Source organism: Natrix helvetica (genome assembly GCF_964273705.1).
Source record: "Natrix helvetica genome assembly, chromosome: 7".
NCBI classification, from domain to species: Eukaryota; Metazoa; Chordata; class Lepidosauria; order Squamata; family Natricidae; genus Natrix; species Natrix helvetica.
In genome coordinates, this window is record NC_138558.1 from 76071194 (window position 1) to 76089492 (window position 18299).

The 18299-nt window shown below is 46.4% G+C and overlaps 1 protein-coding gene across 1 annotated transcript; it reads right to left on the bottom strand.

The window, feature by feature from the left end:
* SOD3 (superoxide dismutase 3) lies at window positions 1-4923 on the bottom strand. The gene is made up of 2 exons (XM_081959031.1): window positions 4900-4923; window positions 1-901 (listed from the first exon to the last, which is right to left on the bottom strand). Exon 2 carries the CDS (start codon window positions 870-872, stop codon window positions 150-152), a length of 723 nt encoding a protein of 240 aa, XP_081815157.1. The 5' UTR covers window positions 873-901; window positions 4900-4923; the 3' UTR covers window positions 1-149.
* Window positions 4924-18299: the final 13376 nt, after the last annotated feature.

An 18299-nucleotide genomic window follows, 5' to 3' on the forward strand; every position in this document is an offset into this window, starting at 1 on the left:
GCTGGTCGTGTTGTTCTTTATTATGAATCTGCTTAAAGAGGGAAGAATGCCCTAAAGGGGAGGGGGCCTATTTTAACATTTTCCAAAGGGCAACCCGCTTAGCGGATACAAACTCGGCATTCGATCGGTGTCCGGGATGTCAGCACCCCTCAAGCCCCCCTAGCTTTGATCACCCTCTTCTTCCTCTTGGCTGTAACTTTGGGCAAATGCTTGTCCCACAGCTCCTTCTTACACGTGCCGATGACACAACACGCCAGGCGTGGGCCGGCGTTCCCATGCGCCAAGCTGCCTTGGTTCTTTCCCTTCCCCAGGTCGTCTTCCTGCTCGTGGATCACCACCGAGCGTCCGAGAACGGTCTTGGGTCCAAAGAGGGTAGCTTTGAGGTTCAATTTAAGTTTCTGAATGTTGCCCCCCTTGGGGTAAAAGTTCCCGAAATCCCCAGGGTGGTGAGGGTGATTGACTTTCCAAGGGTTGTAGTGGCCTCCCGCAGAATCGCAGCCGTCGCTGAGGTCGCCGTATTGATGAATGTGGATGGCCCTCACCGAGGTCTCCTCGCCGAAGCCGGCGAGGTCGAAAAGGGCCCCCAGCTTTCCATAGGGGAAAAGCTGCTTGAACAACACCAGTCCCGTTACTTTAGGTTTGCTTTCCTCTAACTTACTACTGGGCTTCGCGACACAACAAGCGTAGGCCGTCCGGTTGGCGGTGAAGATGTCGTCGTAGAGTTGCGGGTAGAGCAAACTTAGCCACAGATCGTTGACTTTCCTCTGTATGTCTACCAGGGGGCTGGGGGTAGACGGGGCCTGTTCCCAGAAGACGGTGACATTGACATCGGCAAGGACCAAACTGGCCGTGAGAAGCAGCAGGAAGATCATGCTTGGAGCAAGTCGGACGCTGGAGCGAACTACGGAGAAATGAACTTCATTAGGTTTTGGTTTTACCATACAAAATAGAAAGGAGAGAAGATGAAATAGGAAATTAAGGGGAAGGAAGGGAGAGGGGGGAAGTGGGTGTGAGCAGTTGTGGGCTCCTACAGGTTTGGACCGGCTGGGCCGAACTGGTAGTGATTTGGCGTCCTGGGTCGCTGGAACCGGCAGTAACCCAGGCCTGCCACGCCCCCGAACCAGTTCTTCTATGGGGCCACCGTCTTGGTTTTCGGTTCTGCGCATGGGCAGAACAATTGTAATTGCACAAATTTAAGGTTTTCCCTTTTTTAAACCATTTTGCACATGTGCAGACCTATTTTTGTGCAAATGCGCATGTGCACAGAGCATGCACAAAACGTTTGCGCACCCCAAACCGGCAGTAATGCCATGAGTAACCCACCTCTGGGTGTGAGATACAGGGGATAGAAATCCAGTTTTGGTCACCACACTATAAAAAGAGAGGTTGAGACTCTAGAAAAAGTGCAGAGAAGAGCAACCAGGATGATGAGGGGACTGGAAGATAAAACATATAAAGAACAGTTGCAGGAACTGGGCCTGGCTAGTCTAGGGAAGAGAAGGACCAGGGGAGACAGGAGAGCATCTTTCAATATTTGAGGGGCTGCCACAGAGAGGAGGAAGGGGGTCAAGCTATTCTCCAAAGCACCTGAAGGCCAGAGAAGGAATAATGGATGGAAATTGATTCAAGGAGAGATTCAACCTGGAAATAAGGAGGAATTTCCTGACCGTGAGAACAATCAAACAGTGGAACAGAAGTTGCCTCCAGAAGTTGTGGGAGCTTCATCACTGGAGGCTTTCAAGAAGAGACTGGACTGCCCTCTGTCAGAAATGGTGTAGGGCCGTGATGGCGAACCTATGGCACGCGTGCCACAAGTGGCACGCGGAGCCATTTGTCAGGGCACGCGAGGCGCTGCCCTGTCAGCTGGCCAGCACGCGTGCGCGCGCTGGCCAGCTGACTTCACCTTTTTAAAAGCTATTTTTCGCCTTCCCCAGGCTCCAGAGGCTTTATAGGAGCCTGGGGAGGGCGAAAAGAGCCTCCCCCGCCCCCCCGGAGGCTTCAGGGAACGTCCGGAGGCTTCCCTGAAGCCTTCGGAACACTTAAAACCAACCTCCGAGCAACCCGGAAGTGACTTCCGGGTTGCTCGGATGGTCGTTTTAAGCGCTCTGAAGGCTTCAGGGAAGCCTCGGGACGGTCCCTGAACAGGCACAAGACGTGCGTCTCCATCGACCGGGCCCGGATCGCCTCCACTGCGCGGCGCCTCAGGCTCGGCGTCCTTGCGCCCGGCCTTCACATCGCTGCCGCCGCTGCCGCCACTGCCGCTAGGACGGGCTCGGCCGAAGGGAAGTCCGTCAGGCTTCAGCCGCGCCGCCCTCGCCTCCTCCTCCTCCTCCTCTAGCCGCGCCATCGCAAGGATTAAGGCGAAAGGGGGGGGGACGGGGAAAGCGAAGGGGGCTTTGTTGTCCTCCTTCTCCTCTTTCTTTCCCCCACCGGCTCGAACGCGGCGCCGGGGCCCGGCAGGCAGCGAACGAGTCGGAGCCTGCCGACTGGAGGAAGAGGGTGAGAGGCGGGTCCTGTGAACGGCGGCAGCAGCGGCGACAATAGTCGTAACTTGCCGGCGGGCTGCCCCAGCTGGGAGACAAAGGAGGGGAAAGGCGGCAGGCAGCCGAGTTGCGACTATTGTCGCCGCTGCTGCCGCCGTTCACAGGACCCGCCTCTCACCCTCTTCCTCCAGTCGGCAGGCTCCGACTCGTTCGCAGCCTGCCGGGCCCCGGCGCCACGTTCGAGCCAGTGGGGGAAAGGAGGAGGAGAAGGAGGACAACAAAGCCCCCTTCGCTTTCCCCGTCCCCCCCCCTTTCGCCTTAATCCTTGTGATGGCGCGGCTAGAGGAGGAGGAAAGGAGGAGAAGGAGGACGACAAAGCCCCCTTCGCTTTCCCCGTCCCCCCCCTTTCGCCTTAATCCTTGCGATGTAGTAAGGGAAGCCTCCGGACGTTCCGTGAAGCCTCCGGGGGGTCGGGGGAGGCTCTTTTCACCCTCCCCAGGCTCCTATAAAGCCTCTGGAGCCTGGGGAAGGCGAAAAAATCATGCAAAGCCCCCTTCGCTTTCCCCGCCCCCGCCCCCTTTCGCCTTAATCCTTGCGATGGCGCGGCTAGAGGGGGAGGAGGAGGAGGCGAGGGCGGCGCGGCTGAAGCCTGACGGACTTCCCTTTGGCCGAGCCCGTCCTAGCGGCGGTGGCGGCGGCAGCGGCAGCGATGTGAAGGCCGGGCGCAAGGACGCCGAGCCTGAGGCGCCGCGCAGTGGAGGCGATCCGGGCCCGGGCGATGGAGACACACGTCTCGTGCCTGTTCAGGGACCGTCCCGAGGCTTCCCTGAAGCCTTCAGAGCGCTTAAAACGACCATCCGAGCAACCTGGAAGTCCGGGTTGCTCGGAGGTTGGTTTTAAGTGTTCCGAAGGCTTCAGGGAAGCCACCGGACGTTCCCTGAAGCCTCCGGGGGGGGCGGGGGAGGCTCTTTTCACCTTCCCCAGGCTCCTATAAAGCCTCTGGAGCCTGGGGAAGGCGAAAAAATCATGCAAAAATGGGTGCGTTGTGCGCGCATGCGCACTGGGGGCGCGTTGCATTATGGGTGCGGCACGCCCGCACACGACCCCCGCCGCGCTCCCCCCACTTGTGGCACGCGAGCCAAAAAAGGTTCGCCATCGCTGGCAAGTTACGACTATTGTCGCCGCTGCTGCCGCCGTTCACAAGACCCGCCTCTCACCCTCTTCCTCCAGTCGGCAGGCTCCGACTCGTTCGCAGCCTGCCGGGCCCCGGCGCCGCGTTCGAGCCGGTGGGGGAAAGGAGGAGGAGAAGGAGGACAACAAAGCCCCCTTCGCTTTCCCCACCCCCGCCCCCTTTCGCCTTAATCCTTGCGATGGCGCGGCTAGAGGAGGAGGAGGAGGAAGCGAGGGCGGCGCGGCTGAAGCCTGACGGACTTCCCTTCGGCCGAGCCCGTCCTAGCGGCGGTGGTGGCGGCGGCGGCAGCGATGTGAAGGCTGGGCGCAAGGACGCCGAGCGTGAGGCGCCGCGCAGTGGAGGCGATCCGGGCCCGGGCGATGGAGATGCACGTCTCGTGCCTGTTCAGGGACCGTCCCGAGGCTTCCCTGAAGCCTTCAGAGCGCTTAAAACGACCATCCGAGCAGCCCGGAAGTCACTTCCGGGTTGCTCGGAGGTTGGTTTTAAGTGTTCCGAAGGCTTCAGGGACGGTCCCTGAAGCCTCCGGGGGGAGCGGGGGAGGCTCTTTTCGCCCTCCCCAGGCTCCTATAAAGCCTCTGGAGCCTGGGGAAGGCGAAAAATAGCTTTTAAAAAGGTGAACACAGCGTGCCCTGACAAATGGCTCTTGTGGCACGCGTGCCATAGGTTCGCCATCACGGGTGTAGGGTCTCCTGCTTGGGCAGGGTGTGGGGTTGGACTAGATGACCCACAAGGTCCCTTCTGACTCTGTTAATTAATTTACCATCCCTGGAGGCTTTCAGGAAGAGATTGGAGTGTCATTTGTTGGAAATGGTGTTAGGATCCCCTGCTTAGGCGGGAAGTTGGACTAGATTTATTTTCTTCAAATTTCTAGACCTATAAGGTCCTAGCCAACTCTGTTAATCTAATCTAATCTAAAAGAGAAAAAGAGAAAGGAAGAAAGAAAGAAAGAAAGAAAGAAAGAAAGAAAGAAAGGAAGGAAGGAAGGAAGGAAGGAAGGAAGGAAGGAAGGAAGGAAGGGCATTGACTTCCAACTTTTTTTAGCACAGTACAAGATGATCACATTCCAACCTCATTTTTTTTGCTTTTACATATTAATATATAACAAGCCAATTGCCATAACACCAAATCTTTCTAATCACCAAAACCAGAGTAAAAGTTTCCTGGTTGTTTTTTTTTCACAAGGAAAGTATGTTTTTCCTCTTTGAATCAAACAATCGATTTAACTATTCCTGCGTTTCCTTCCTTGCTATAGAAATAATGGGTTATTTCTATTTGTGCCTTGTAGTCTTTGTTGAGCTGTCACCAGTTTTATTTACGAAATTCGTTGTATTTCTTTGATCTTACTGGAAAAGAAAAGGAGGAAAAGCCTTTTATTCCCACTCTTCCCCTCCCCCCCCTTTCAAAGTACTACCCTTTTTTTGTTTAAAAAAACAGGATTTACAGAGAGATTAAGAGAGAAGCTAGCAAAGCCACCGATTGGCATAGGAACCCAGGAATCACTTTTTAAGAATAATCTTGAGCATTTGAAGGGATCGTTGTTATTATCCCATCGGTTGGGGAGGGAATTATATTTAGAAAATTAATGAAATTTGATCTTGGGAGGCGAATGCTTTTTTTCTTCTAAACTTCTATCATTCTAACAGGCATCCCAATGGATATAAGCACAAATTTTTGCAGCCTTAAAACAGTGGTTGGAAGATTCCCTCCGCTCATCCAATTACTCCAAAAAATAACCCTTGAACACATACATTCATTTTGTCTTTATATACAGGGAGTCCTTGACTTATAACTGCTCATTTAGTGACCGTTGAAAGGTACAGCGGCGCTGAAAAAATGTGACTGATGACCGTTTTTCACAGTTACGACCTCATAATCACCGGATCCAAATTCAGATGCTTGGCTACTGGTTCGTACTTACGACGGTTGCAGTATCCAGAGCTCTTGTGATCCCCTTTGGCCAATCTTCTGACAAGCCATATCAACTGGGGAGCCAGGTTCACTTAACGACTGGGTAACTAACTTAACAACTGCAGTGATTCGCTTAACAACATTGGCAAGAAAGGTGGTAAAACAGGGCAAAACTCACCTAACCAATGTTTCACTTTAGCAACCATAAAATTGAGGCTCAGTTGTGGTCGTAACTCGAGGACTAGCTGTAGATATGTTTCTAGGTGGTTTTAGAAAATACGAATGTTTTCATTTGCGGATCAGTCTTCTGAACTTCGGCAGGTTCCTAAACATTTTGGTTCCTCTCCAGAATCAAAGTTTTCATCCTCACGATCAACCTAAACTCTGAAATACGGATGGCAAATAAAAGAATATCGGATCTACTCTTTTCTTGATCTCTTTTTGGAAACTTTCCTTCCAAATCAGCCCGTTTTAGTAACAAACTTGTAGGGAAATTCACTACGAAGGTCAGTAACTTGAGCTTCTAAAGTGCTTTGAATGCCTTCCTGTTCTGTTGAAAAGATATTTTCAAGCCAGCGGGAGAAAAAAAAAACCCCAACAACCCACATCCAAATCACCTTTAAGAACGCTGAGCTTCGCTTCTAACAGTAAATCTCTTCCTACCTTCGTCCAAGTTTTTCTGCACCAAACGCCTGTTTTTCGGTGACACAGTCTAGTTAGTAGTTGCTTGCAATTTCTTCATAGAAACAATGGCAAGCCGTCAGCTTCAGAATTCAGACCTCTGTGGACATGAAGCAAATGGACTCTGCTTGTTGTTATGGAAGCATTAGGAAATATTAACTTCTGGGAGTGTTTGGCAGAGACATTCAGAGGTGGGGAAACGCTGGATTAGTTCAACAAGTCTAGCAGAAATGCCTTCCCCCAACTTTGCTAAAACAAAAGGAAGTGCTTTCCATGAATCCTCACCATAGATAGATAGATAGATAGATAGATAGATAGATAGATAGATAGATAGATAGATGATAGATAGATAGATAGATAGATAGATAGATAGATAGAGGATAGAGAGACATAGATAGAGATGATTGCTAATGAAAGAGAGATTAGATAGATAGATGATAGATAGATAGATGATAGATAGATAGATAGATAGATATAGATTATTAATAATGATATAGATACATAGAGATGATTGATAATTATATATATATATATATATATATATATATATATATATATATATATATATATATATATAGAGAGAGAGAGAGAGAGAGAGAGAGAGAGAGAGAGAGGATACAGAGACAGATAGAGATGATTGCTAATGAAAGAGAGAGATTAGATAGATAGATAGGTAGATAGATAGATAGATGATAGATAGATGATATAGATAGATAGATATAGATAGATAGATTATTAATAATGATATAGATAGATACATAGATATGATTGATAATTTTATATATAGATAGATAGAGAGAGAGAGAGAGAGAGAGAGAGAGAGAGAGAGAGAGATGATAGACATAGATAGAGATGATTACTAATGAAATAGAGAAATTAGATAGAAGATAGATGATAGATAGATAGATAGATAGATAGATAGATAGATAGATAGATAGATAGATAGATAGACAGAGAGAGAGACTGACAGACCTACCTACCTACCTACCTACCTACCTACCTACCTACCTACCTACCTATCTATCTATAATAAATTTTATTAATTTTCTATGAATTATATTCCTTAAAGGTAAATGTTCCCCTCGCAGATATATGCCAGTCGTTCCCGACTCTAGAGGGTGGTGCTCATCTCCATTTCAAAGCCGAAGAGCCAGCGCTGTCCGAAGACGTCTCCGTGGTCCTGTGGCAGGAATGACTCAATACCGAAGGCGCACGGAACACTGTTTCCTTCCCACCAAAGGTGGTTCCTATTTTTCTACTTGCATTTTTTACGTGCTTTCGAACTGCTAGGTTGGCAGAAGCTGGGACAAGTCACGGGAGCTCACTCCGTTACATGTCACTGGGGATTTGAACCGCCAAACTGCCGACCTTTCTGATCAACAAGCTCAGCGTCTTAGCCACTGAGCCACACATCCCATTTCTTAGTGCTGAATAAACATTGTGTTGTCTGTGTATTTAATTTGCTTAACAATTCAAATGCCATTCTTACTTTCCCCCCCTTTCCCCCCCCCAACCATTGATAAAATAAATTCCAAGTTTGATAATATCTCGTGTCTTCTTTCTGCTCGATTTTCAATGTAAGCCTGCTCACTTCTGCAGAGTCGGATATCTTCTTAATCATTTTTTCATCTTGCAATGTTTCTTCATCTTCCCAATATCGTGTGAAGGTAATCCTCACTGCACTTAAGGCATGTAATACTAAACACATACTTCTCTTATCAAAATTTTCTCATATCATCCCTAATAAAAGCAGTTCAGGTTTAAAATCTACATGTTTCCCTATTATATTTTCTAGCCATCTGTGTATTTTAGCCCAATTTTTTTTTGAAGAAGTCCACCACATATGATAAAATGTGCCTTTCTTTTTCTGTTAGGTTCCCCAAAAGTTGTCCGGAAAAATCTGCCCAAACCATTGTAAAGTTGATTTCGCCAACCACCCTCAAAATCCTACTGACTAATACCCCATTTCTGGAAAAGCTTTAGCTAATACAGATGTCTTTGTGTGCAAGAGACAGTTTTGTACGTCAGGAGGATTGGGAAACAACAATCTCCCGTGTGTGTGTGTGTGTGTGTGTGTGTGTGTGTGTGTGTGTGTGTGAAAGATGGAAAGATGGTTATTCTGCATGAATCATTAATATGTATCTTGATCATAGATCCCTTACGGTACAATGAGTAACAGTCTGGCTATCAGAATGTTAAATCACGACTTGCTAAACAAGTTTGGGGATAAAATCTCTGGCAATGTTCACGACAACCACACAATGTTCATGATAAGCACAATCACACATCGGTTCAGCAACCAGGAAAAGCACCAGGCCCAAATGAGATAATTGCTTCTTGCTTAAAAGTCTGTGCTGACCAATTGGCCCCCATCTTCACCCGAATCTTCAACAAATCTACTAGAGATGTGCTATGCTCCTTCTTGCTTCAAATGTTCCATTATCACCCCAGTGCCGAAGAAGCCCTCCATCAAGGAACTGAATGACTACAGACCAGTTGCTCTAACATCTGTAGTTATGAAAACCTTTGAAAGGCTAGTGATGTTTCACTTGAAAAACATCACGGATGTGCTGTTAGACTCCCTGCAAATAGATCGACAGATGATGCTGTTAATATGGCCCTGCACTACATCCTACAACATCTTGAATCTCCAAAGACCTACGCAAGGATCCTCTTTGTAGACTTCAGCTCAGCATTCCATAACATGCCGGACATTCTTCTAACTAAACTAAATCAGCTAGCGGTACCTGAAGACACTTGTAAATGGATCATAAGCTTCCTAACAGACAGGAAGCTGCAGGGGAAGCGAGGCAAAATCACTTCATACGCCTGTACAATTGGCACAGGATCCCCCCAGGGCTGTGCGCTCTCTCCACTTCTCCCTATACACCAATGACTGCACTTAAAAAGATCCCTCTGTTAAAATACTGACGTTTGCAGTTGATACAAGAGTGATTGATCTCATTCGAGGCAACTGTGAATCTGCATACAGACGGGAGGTTGAACAACTATCCTAACCAGAACAATCTTGAACTAAACACACTCAAAACGGTAGAAATGGTGGTAGATTTTAGGAGAAACCCTCCTATACAACCTCCTCTTACAATACGAGACAACACAGAATCAACAGTAGAGCCCTTCAGGTTTCTAGGTTCTATCCTATCTCAAGACCTAAAATGGACACCTAACATCAAAAACGTCATCAAGAAAGCACAACAAAGAATGTTCTTTCTGTTCCAACTCAGGAAGCTCAAACTGCCCAAGGAGCTGCTGATTCAGTTCTACAGAAGAATTATTGAGTCTGTCATCTCCACCTCCATAACTGTCTGGTTTGGCTCTGCAACCCAATAAGAGAGAGACAGACTTCAGAGGAGAATCAGAACTGAAGAGAAAACAATTGCTAACAACCTGCCTTCCATGGAGGACCTACACACTGCATGAGTCAGAAAGAGGGCTGGGAAAATATCTACAGACCCCTCACATCCTGGACATAAATTATTTCAACTCCTACCCTCAAAAGACGCTATAGGGCACAGCAACCAAGACAACTAGACACAAGGATAGTTTCCCCCCCGAATGCCATCACTCTGCTAAACAAATAATCCCCACAACACTGTCCAATTATCTACTAAGATTGTATTACTATTATTCTTCTCTTCCTTTCTAGTACTGATCTCTTTCCATTTATGACTATAACCCTGTTGCTTGTATCTTTAAAATTTATATTGTTTTATTTGTTTCCTAGTATATTTTGATACTAGGAAACAGTATCAAGGATCAGCAAGCTTATTAGTACCCTATGACTATCACTAAGTGTTTTATTTTGTGATTCTTGATGAATGTATTCTATTTTATTTTTCTTTATGTACACTAAGAGCATCTGCACCAAAGACAAATTCCTTGTGTGTACAATCACACATGGCCAATAAAGAATTCTATTCTATTCTGAAGAAATCCGAGACTGATTTCTTGCTGTTCTCAAGAAAACCAACCATAACCTAATAGTCAGCAACCTTGGCTGATCTCAAGAAACCAGATGGGATTTCTCCTGCTGGATGCACGGATAGCACGACAATAGATTATACTAGTTTTTCTCAAACTCCAAAACTTCAAGACGGATGAACTTCAATTCCCAGAAATGAAATTCCTGAGAATTCAAATCCACTCATCTTAAAGTCATTGAAGTTGAGAAATGCTGGATTAGATGGGGAAGATCTCCACTGGTTGTTGTTAGTTGCAAAGTGGTGTCCAACCCATCGCGATCCCATGGACAATGTTCCTCCAGGCCTTCCTGTCCTCTACTATCCTCTGGAGTCCAAGGGACTCCATTGGAGGAAGGGGCAAATTACTTGCAAGGTTAACAATGTAGAGTCAACTTGAAAGAGGCTTGACACATAACATCCAAAGAACAACAAAGCATGTCCTTCCTGCGTCAACGCAGAAAGCTCAGGCTGCCCAAGGAGCTGCTGATAGAGTTCTTACAGAGGACTAATTGAGTCTGTTATTTTTACCCCCATAAGTGTCTAGTTTGGCACAGCAACCAAACAGGTCAGACGCAGATTTCAACAGATAGTTAGGACTGCAGAAAAAACAATGGCAACCCGCCTGCCTTCCATCGAGGGCCTGTATATTAGACGGGTCAGAAAGAGGGCTGAGAAAATATCTACAGTCCCCTCACATCCTGGACACAAAGTCTTTCAACTCCTGCCCTGAGGATGCTGTTATAGGGCACTGCACACCAAAACAACTAGACACAAGGACAGCTTTTCCTCGAATGCCGTCACCTTTCTAAACAAATAATTCCCACAACATTACCCTGGGATGTGAAACCACGTAGAAAGACTGTGTTACTATTATCCTCCTCATCTTTCCTATTACCCATTTCCTTAGCTTCTTATGACCACCGCCTGGTTGTTTCTATCTGATGATTTACGTCGATGATTTCTATTGAGTAACTTATGACCATCTGTGAATGTTGCATCTTATGATTTATGATGAGTGTGACTATAATAATAATAATAATAATAATAATAATAATAATAATAATAATAATAATAATAACAACAATAACAACAATAACAACAACAACAACAACAACAACAACAATAATAATACTTTAATTTATAGACCGCACCCTTTCCTGGACAGGACTCGGGGCGGTGTACAGTCATATTAAAAACAATGTGGATACAAAAATATAGATATACATAGATAGACGGAGGAGGTAGGATATACACTGTACAATAATGGATTAAAATTCGAATAAATTAAAAATTACCCTTAAAAACTACCCCCCAAAAAGATGTTTGCCAGGAGGTTGAAAGTGGGACTATAAATCAGCTAGGCCAGCTAATTGCAACAGGTGGGTCTTAAGTTTCTGTCGGAAGGAGCGGAGGTTGGTAGTAGTTCTGATATCGGGGGGGAGGTCATTCCAGAGGGTTGGGCCCATCACAGAGAAGGCTCTACTCCTGGGCGCCGCCCGTTGACACTGCTTAGTGGACGGCACCCGGAGGAGTCCCTCCCTGTGGGAGCGAATTGGTCGCAGGGATGTATGAGGTGAGATGTGATCCCGCAGGTAACTAGGTCCCGTGCTATGAAGCGCTTTGAAGATGGTAACCAACACCTTGAAACGCACCCGAAAAACCACAGGCAGCCAGTGCAGCTCGCGCAGGAGTGGTGTTATATGGGAGTATCTGGTCCTCCCCATGATAGCCCGCGCGGCCGCATTCTGAACTAGCTGTAGTCTTCGGGTACATCTCAAGGGGAGCCCCATGTAGAGAGCATCATCATCATCATTTAACAACCCCATAATAATCCCATGGGGGGTGGAGTCTGGGCAACTGAATGGAGCTAGCGTTTTACTGGCCGGATGCCCTTCCCTGTCGCCAATGCGGAGTTTTGTTCAGCAGATATATTCTCATTGTGCCCAAAGAGAGAAATATCTGCCTCTACCTAGGGTCAAACTCACAGCCTCCTGATGGTGAGGTGAGAGCCCCACCTCTAGGTGACCGCACCACTCATTGTATTTTATGTCTATGATCATGATTTATTACTTTTGTACATACAGAGGTTCTGTACCGGAGGCAAATTCCTTGTGTGTGTCCAACCACACTTGGCTGATAAAGAATCCTTTAAAACAAAAAGAGAGAGGGAAAGAAATCTTAAAAGAGTGTATCTTGCATAAGCTGCTTATACACAAAACAACGACTGGGTAGGTTAAATGGACCCAGGTGTGCGGTGGCTAGAAAAGCAGAAATGAGCCTGGGAGCAGAAGGAAAAGAGAATAGGCCATAGGAACAGTCAGAATGTTTGGGAATAAGAAAAGTTGGTGTTTTAAGATCAGCAAGCACAGCTAAAGCTCAAATCATCAAGTAATTCAGGAGTGCTATTCAGACGGTTTGGATCGGTTCAGGCAAAGTGATAATGGCGCCCGCCCACCCTGGCTCTAAGCCAGGGGTGTCCAAACTTGGGAACTTTAAGACTTGTGGACTTCAACTCCCAGAATTCCCCAGCCAGCTGCTGGCTGGGGAATTCTGGGAGTTGAAGTCCACAAGTCTTAAAGTTCCCAAGTTTGGACACCCCTGCTCTAAGCTATCCTATTTAGCTACGTTTTCTAAGCCACGTACATGCGTGCAAACCGCGCAGAAAGCCACACACTTGCGCGGAAGGCTACGCTTGGAGCCCACCCACAGGTCGCCACTACCGGTTCTCCCAAACTGGTCCAAAGTGGCTGAATCTGACCACTGGCGTAGGCTAGAAATTTGACATCCAGGCAAGAAGCTTTCTTAAGCGGTTCACTCTGATGCTAGGGAGAGAAAGTATTTCAGTGTAAACATGTCTTTTGTTGCTTTGATGCATGTCTGGGGAACATGGGCTGGGACCTGGGAAGATATTCCAAAGAGGAAGCCCAGCTGTGAATGTTGGCAGGCATTCATTTAGTGTTTGGGTAATAGCGATTGCGGTTGTTTTCGCAAAAGATACGTTGCAGAAGAGGGGGTTAAAGCCCAGTTACTTAGGGGACATCTCCCTGGGACAATGTCCCTCAGCTGCGGAGTTCAGAACTAAAATGAGCTAAGCAGGGCTTTGCCAGGTCACATGCTTTCCGATTAATATCTGACTAAGCTTGGCACAGGTTTTTTTTTTTTTAATTTCAACATGCTTGAAATTTCTCTGAGTCATTAAACCTGTTGCATGGATTACAACAATTTTGGCAGGCAATGCAACAAAATGTTTAACTCACATTTTGTTTTTCTAGGCTGATCCTGGCGGAGGGAAGGGAAATCATATATATACAGTACATACACACATACATACATACAGTACATACATACATACACACACATACATATGTGTGTGTTTGTAGTTACATTTTTGCTGATAAATAAATGAAGGTAGACTAGTATAGATCTATTTCAAGCTATTTAGCTCTCATCAGCTAGCCATACCCTTACTGGGATTCGAACCTGGGCTGTTTTTACATATTAGGCAGTTGTATTAACCTCTAAGCCACAAGCTCTCCTCCCTTATCAGCTGAGCCAGGCGAGTGATTAAGTGTTTGGGGTTTTTTTATGTGATGTGCCCAAATATGGGAGGGAGCATACTGCTTTCCTTTTGCCTTTCAGCCCCATTCCAGGAGCCTACACACAGAGACAGATACACAAAGAGACACATAGACACACACACACACACACACACACCTGGATCAGTGAAATTAAAACCATTGCAATGCAAGATAAAATGCTAGGTTTGCTGAATGTCTGTGGCAGGCATTTTCGTAGGAGAGTCCTAAAAAGTTGTTGACCTCTGTTGTCTTTTCGCTTTATACACAAAACTGAAATGCTGCAAACCGGGGCGAACTCACAAAGACTCAAACTTAACTGTAATCACATCTTATCTTATACGCCCATGGAAATTCTCAGTCCTCCAAATTGCGGATGTCCCAAAGACGCTTTTTCAAAAGGCAACTGGAGGGGAGGGATACAGCAAGGCTTTCTTTCTATTTACAACACAGTCCTTTCAACAGTTCCAAGAAGGACCCTCACCCATTTGAACTATTTAGGTGACCCGGAGGCAGAGGTGGGATTCAGCCGGTTCTGACCGGCTCTGGCGAACTGGTAGCAGAAATAGTAGTTCAGATAACCGCCAAATACTATCTCTGATTGGCGCTGCCCCCAGATGGCCTGTTTTGGGGGCATTTTTTTTGGGCCGTTTTCTGGTGCTCAAGCGTCCGCAAAGACCAGCTGGCCAGTCCGCATCCCAGTTGGGGCACTCAGTGCCGAAAAGGTTCGCCATCACTGCTCTAGCCCCTATCTAAAGATGGCTTGTCAACGTTTAGTCTCTAGAACTTCTTTGAGGAGCTTGGTGGGCCAATTCTTTGCACTGTTGGTTCTCAACAGCCACCTTAGCTAGCCTAAGCAAAACTCTGATTCTCTGATGTTCTCCCATTGTTTTCAATTGAGTTTCTAACCTGATTGCCCTCTCCATCGATATAAAACCAGGGAGCTAGAGATATATTGAAGGGTTTATGACTGCGAGCCACCCAGCTAATTCATTCTGCCATGTGCTGAAAAAGGGAGTCCCAACACCCAAATTAGGTCAGAGTTGAACGGTTGACAAGAAACTCTGACCATTTGAAGGTGATCAGAGAAGCTCCGGGGCGATGGCTGCCTCCACTCTGTGCCAGTGATGGCTAACCTTTTTCTAAAGGCGTACCAAAATTGTGTGTGCGTGCACACTATTACCTCTGTGTGTGTGTGTGCTCGCACGCCTGTGTGCCCAGCCTCCCCAGGCTCCGGAAGTTTTCCTGAAGCCTGGGGAGGGCAAAAAAGCGGCCCAACGGCCCAACTGGAAGTTCATTGCAACCCACCCGATGCAGTGGTGAGTTCCAGGCAGTACGCCCCAGTATGGGCGTCCGGTGCTCTCGAGGCCCCACCCTCCCTCCCTCGTTCCTCACCTGTATTAGAAGGAAACGGGCCACCTAGGCATGGGCGCGCAGCGTACAGTGCCTGCATGACGCTATGCCGAGCAGCTGGAGTGGAGCGGAGGCGTCGCGGAGCATCGCGAGGGTTAAGGACACATGCGGGTGCTGCGTGCATTCATGTGGTGGCCGCTGGGCCCTGTTGCACCGTACCAGTTGCACCGGGATCCGGAATCCACCACTGGCGCGTTGGACCTGTTTTTCGCCCTCTCTAGGCTCCGGAGGCTCTTGAAAAGCCCAGGGAGGGCGAAAACGGCCTTCCTGGGCCTTCCGGAAGGCCGAAAAGCAGCTGGCCGGTGCGCGCATGTGCGCTGCAGCTGAGGGCTATCGTGCCGGCAAATATGGCTCTGTGTACTCCAAGAGGCTGACTTTGTAAACTGCTTAGAGAAGCTATAAAGCCCTGTGAAGCGCTATATAAGTCTAAGTGCTATTGCTAGTCCGTCCTTCCTTCTTCCTTCCCTCCCAGTGGTTAGAATGCAGTATTGCAGGCTAACTTTACCCACTGTCAGCAGTTCGATCCTGACCGGCTCAAGGTTGATTCAGCCTTCCATCCTTCCGAGGTGGGTGAAATGAGGACCCAGATTGTTAGGGGCAAGAGGCTGGCTCTGTAAACTGCTTGGAGAGGGCTATAAAGCACTATGAAGTGGTATATAAGTCTAAGTGCTATTGCTAGCCCTTTTCTTCCTTCCTTCTTTTTTCCTTCCTTCCTTCCTTCCTTCCTTCCTTCCTTCCTTCCTTCCTTCCTTCCTTCCTTCCTTCCTTCCTTCCTTCCTATATAAGTCTAAGTGCTATTGCTAGCCCCTCCTTCCTTCCTTCCTTCCTTCCTTCCTTCCTTCCTTCCTTCCTTCCTTCCTTCCTTCCTATATAAGTCTAAGTGCTATTGCTAGCCCTTTCTTTCTTCCTTCCTTCCTTCCTTCCTTCCTTCCTTCCTTCCTTCCTTCCTTCCTTCCTTCCTATATAAGTCTAAGTGCTATTGCTAGCCACTTCCTTCCTTCTTTCATTCGTTCGTTCGTTCCTTCTTTCCTTCGTATATAAGTCTAAGTGCTATTGCTAGCCCCTCCTTCCTTCCTTCCTTCCTTCCTTCCTTCCTTCCTTCCTTCCTTCCTTCCTTCCTTCCTTCCTTCCTTCCTTCCTTCCTTCCTTCCTTCCTTCCTTCCTTCCTTCCTTCCTTCCTTAGCATATAAGTCTAAGTGCTATTGCTATTGTTACCCAAACATGTCCAGACACACGAATGGTTAAAAACACGCACTTTCATGGCTGTGAGAAAGCCGAAGTATCGGAATGGTGTTTCGTCGATTTATCTCCAAAACCCATTTTGCAAGAAGGAAAAAAAAAGGATTTCTTTTTTTTTCTTTTTGCTTCCCCTGTTGGTTTTAGAAAACAAATGTTTTCCCCCAAATACTGTTTTTAAAAAGCTTCCCACTTTTCAAAACAGTATTCACTCTAATGGGTCGGCGTTTGCAAGCCTAATTTAAACCCCGGGAGACTAATGAAGTTTTGGGGGATGGGTTAATTATTTTTTTCTCCCCTCTCTCGGTTAAAGCAAGCTCCTCAATTCTATTTGCAGCGTGAAACTTCAGGCCGAGGGAAAATCTTCTTGGCTCATGGGGATTTCACAGGCCTTGCAATGTTGCTGTTGAACACATCCACACACACACACAGACACACCACGGCGAGGGCTCCTTAAAAGTACAGGGGGTGAAGATTTCCGAACTGAGAAAACTTAAGACTTCGATTGTTTTCACTAATCCAGCCAACCCAGGAGAAAGGGCTGGGCGATGCTTGCTGTTTCTAATGGGGAATCAAATGAGATTATGGGGTTTCTTGGATCCAGCTCTCCCAGGGTGTGAGAGAATCACTTTCCTGTCCTTGAATGAAATAAAATCTCACTCTAAGCGGCAAGGCAAGGTTGATTATAATCCAGGTAGTCCTCGACTTACGATCACAATGGAACCCAAAATTAATGTTGCTAAGTGAGACTTTACTTTACTTTTATTCATATTTATAGACCGCCCCCTCTCCCAAAAGGGACTCGGGGCGGTGTACAGTCAATACATAAAAAGAATACATAGATAAATCAATACTTAGATATTAAATACATAAATAATTAAATGCTTAGATGGAGGAGGTTAAAAGAACTGTACATTCTGTACAACTGTACAAGTAAAGTATATAAAATACAATCTTTAAAAGACCCCTAAAAATACCCCACAGAATTAAATTTAAAATGGTTCGCCAGAAATTTCAATTAAAATATATCTGCCGGGAGGTAAAAACTATGAGTGTGCCAGGCCAGCTGTTCAAGAATAAAATAGGATAGGATAGGATAGAGATAGAGATAGAGATAGAATAGGAATAGAGTAGAGTAGAGTAGAGTAGAATAGAATAGGAATAGAATAGAAATAGGAATAGAATAGAATTAGAATAGAATAGGAATAGAACAGAAATAAAATAGAATAGGAATAGGAATAGGAATAGAACAGAACAGAACAGAACAAAATAGAATACAATAGCAGAGTTGGAAGGGACCTTGGAGTTCTTCTAGTCCAACCCCCTGCCTAGGCAGGAAACCCTATACCGTTTCAGACAAATGGCTATCCAACATCTTCTTAAAGACTTCCAGTGTTGGGGCATTCACAACTTCTGGAGGCAACTTCTGTTCCACTGATTAATTGTTCTAACTGTCAGGAAGTTTCTCCTCAGTTCTAAGTTGCTTCTTTCCTTGATTAGTTTTCACCCATTGCTTCTTGTTCTACACTCAGGTGCCTTGGAGAATAGTTTGACTCCCTCTTCTTTGTGGCAACGCCTGAGATATTGGAACACTGCTATCATGTCTCCTCTGGTCCTTCTTTTCATTAAACAAGACATACCCAGTTCCTGCAGCCCGTTCTTGACTTCCCATCCCATTATCAAACTTAAATTTTATTTTAACTTTGATCAATGGGTTTATATGCAGCCGGGCTTTATTTCATTAGCAGCTTTCCAATAAATAAAGGATTTCTTTCCTAAACTGAGATCCTTCTTCCCACAGCTAATTTTCCTGAAGTTTAACATATTT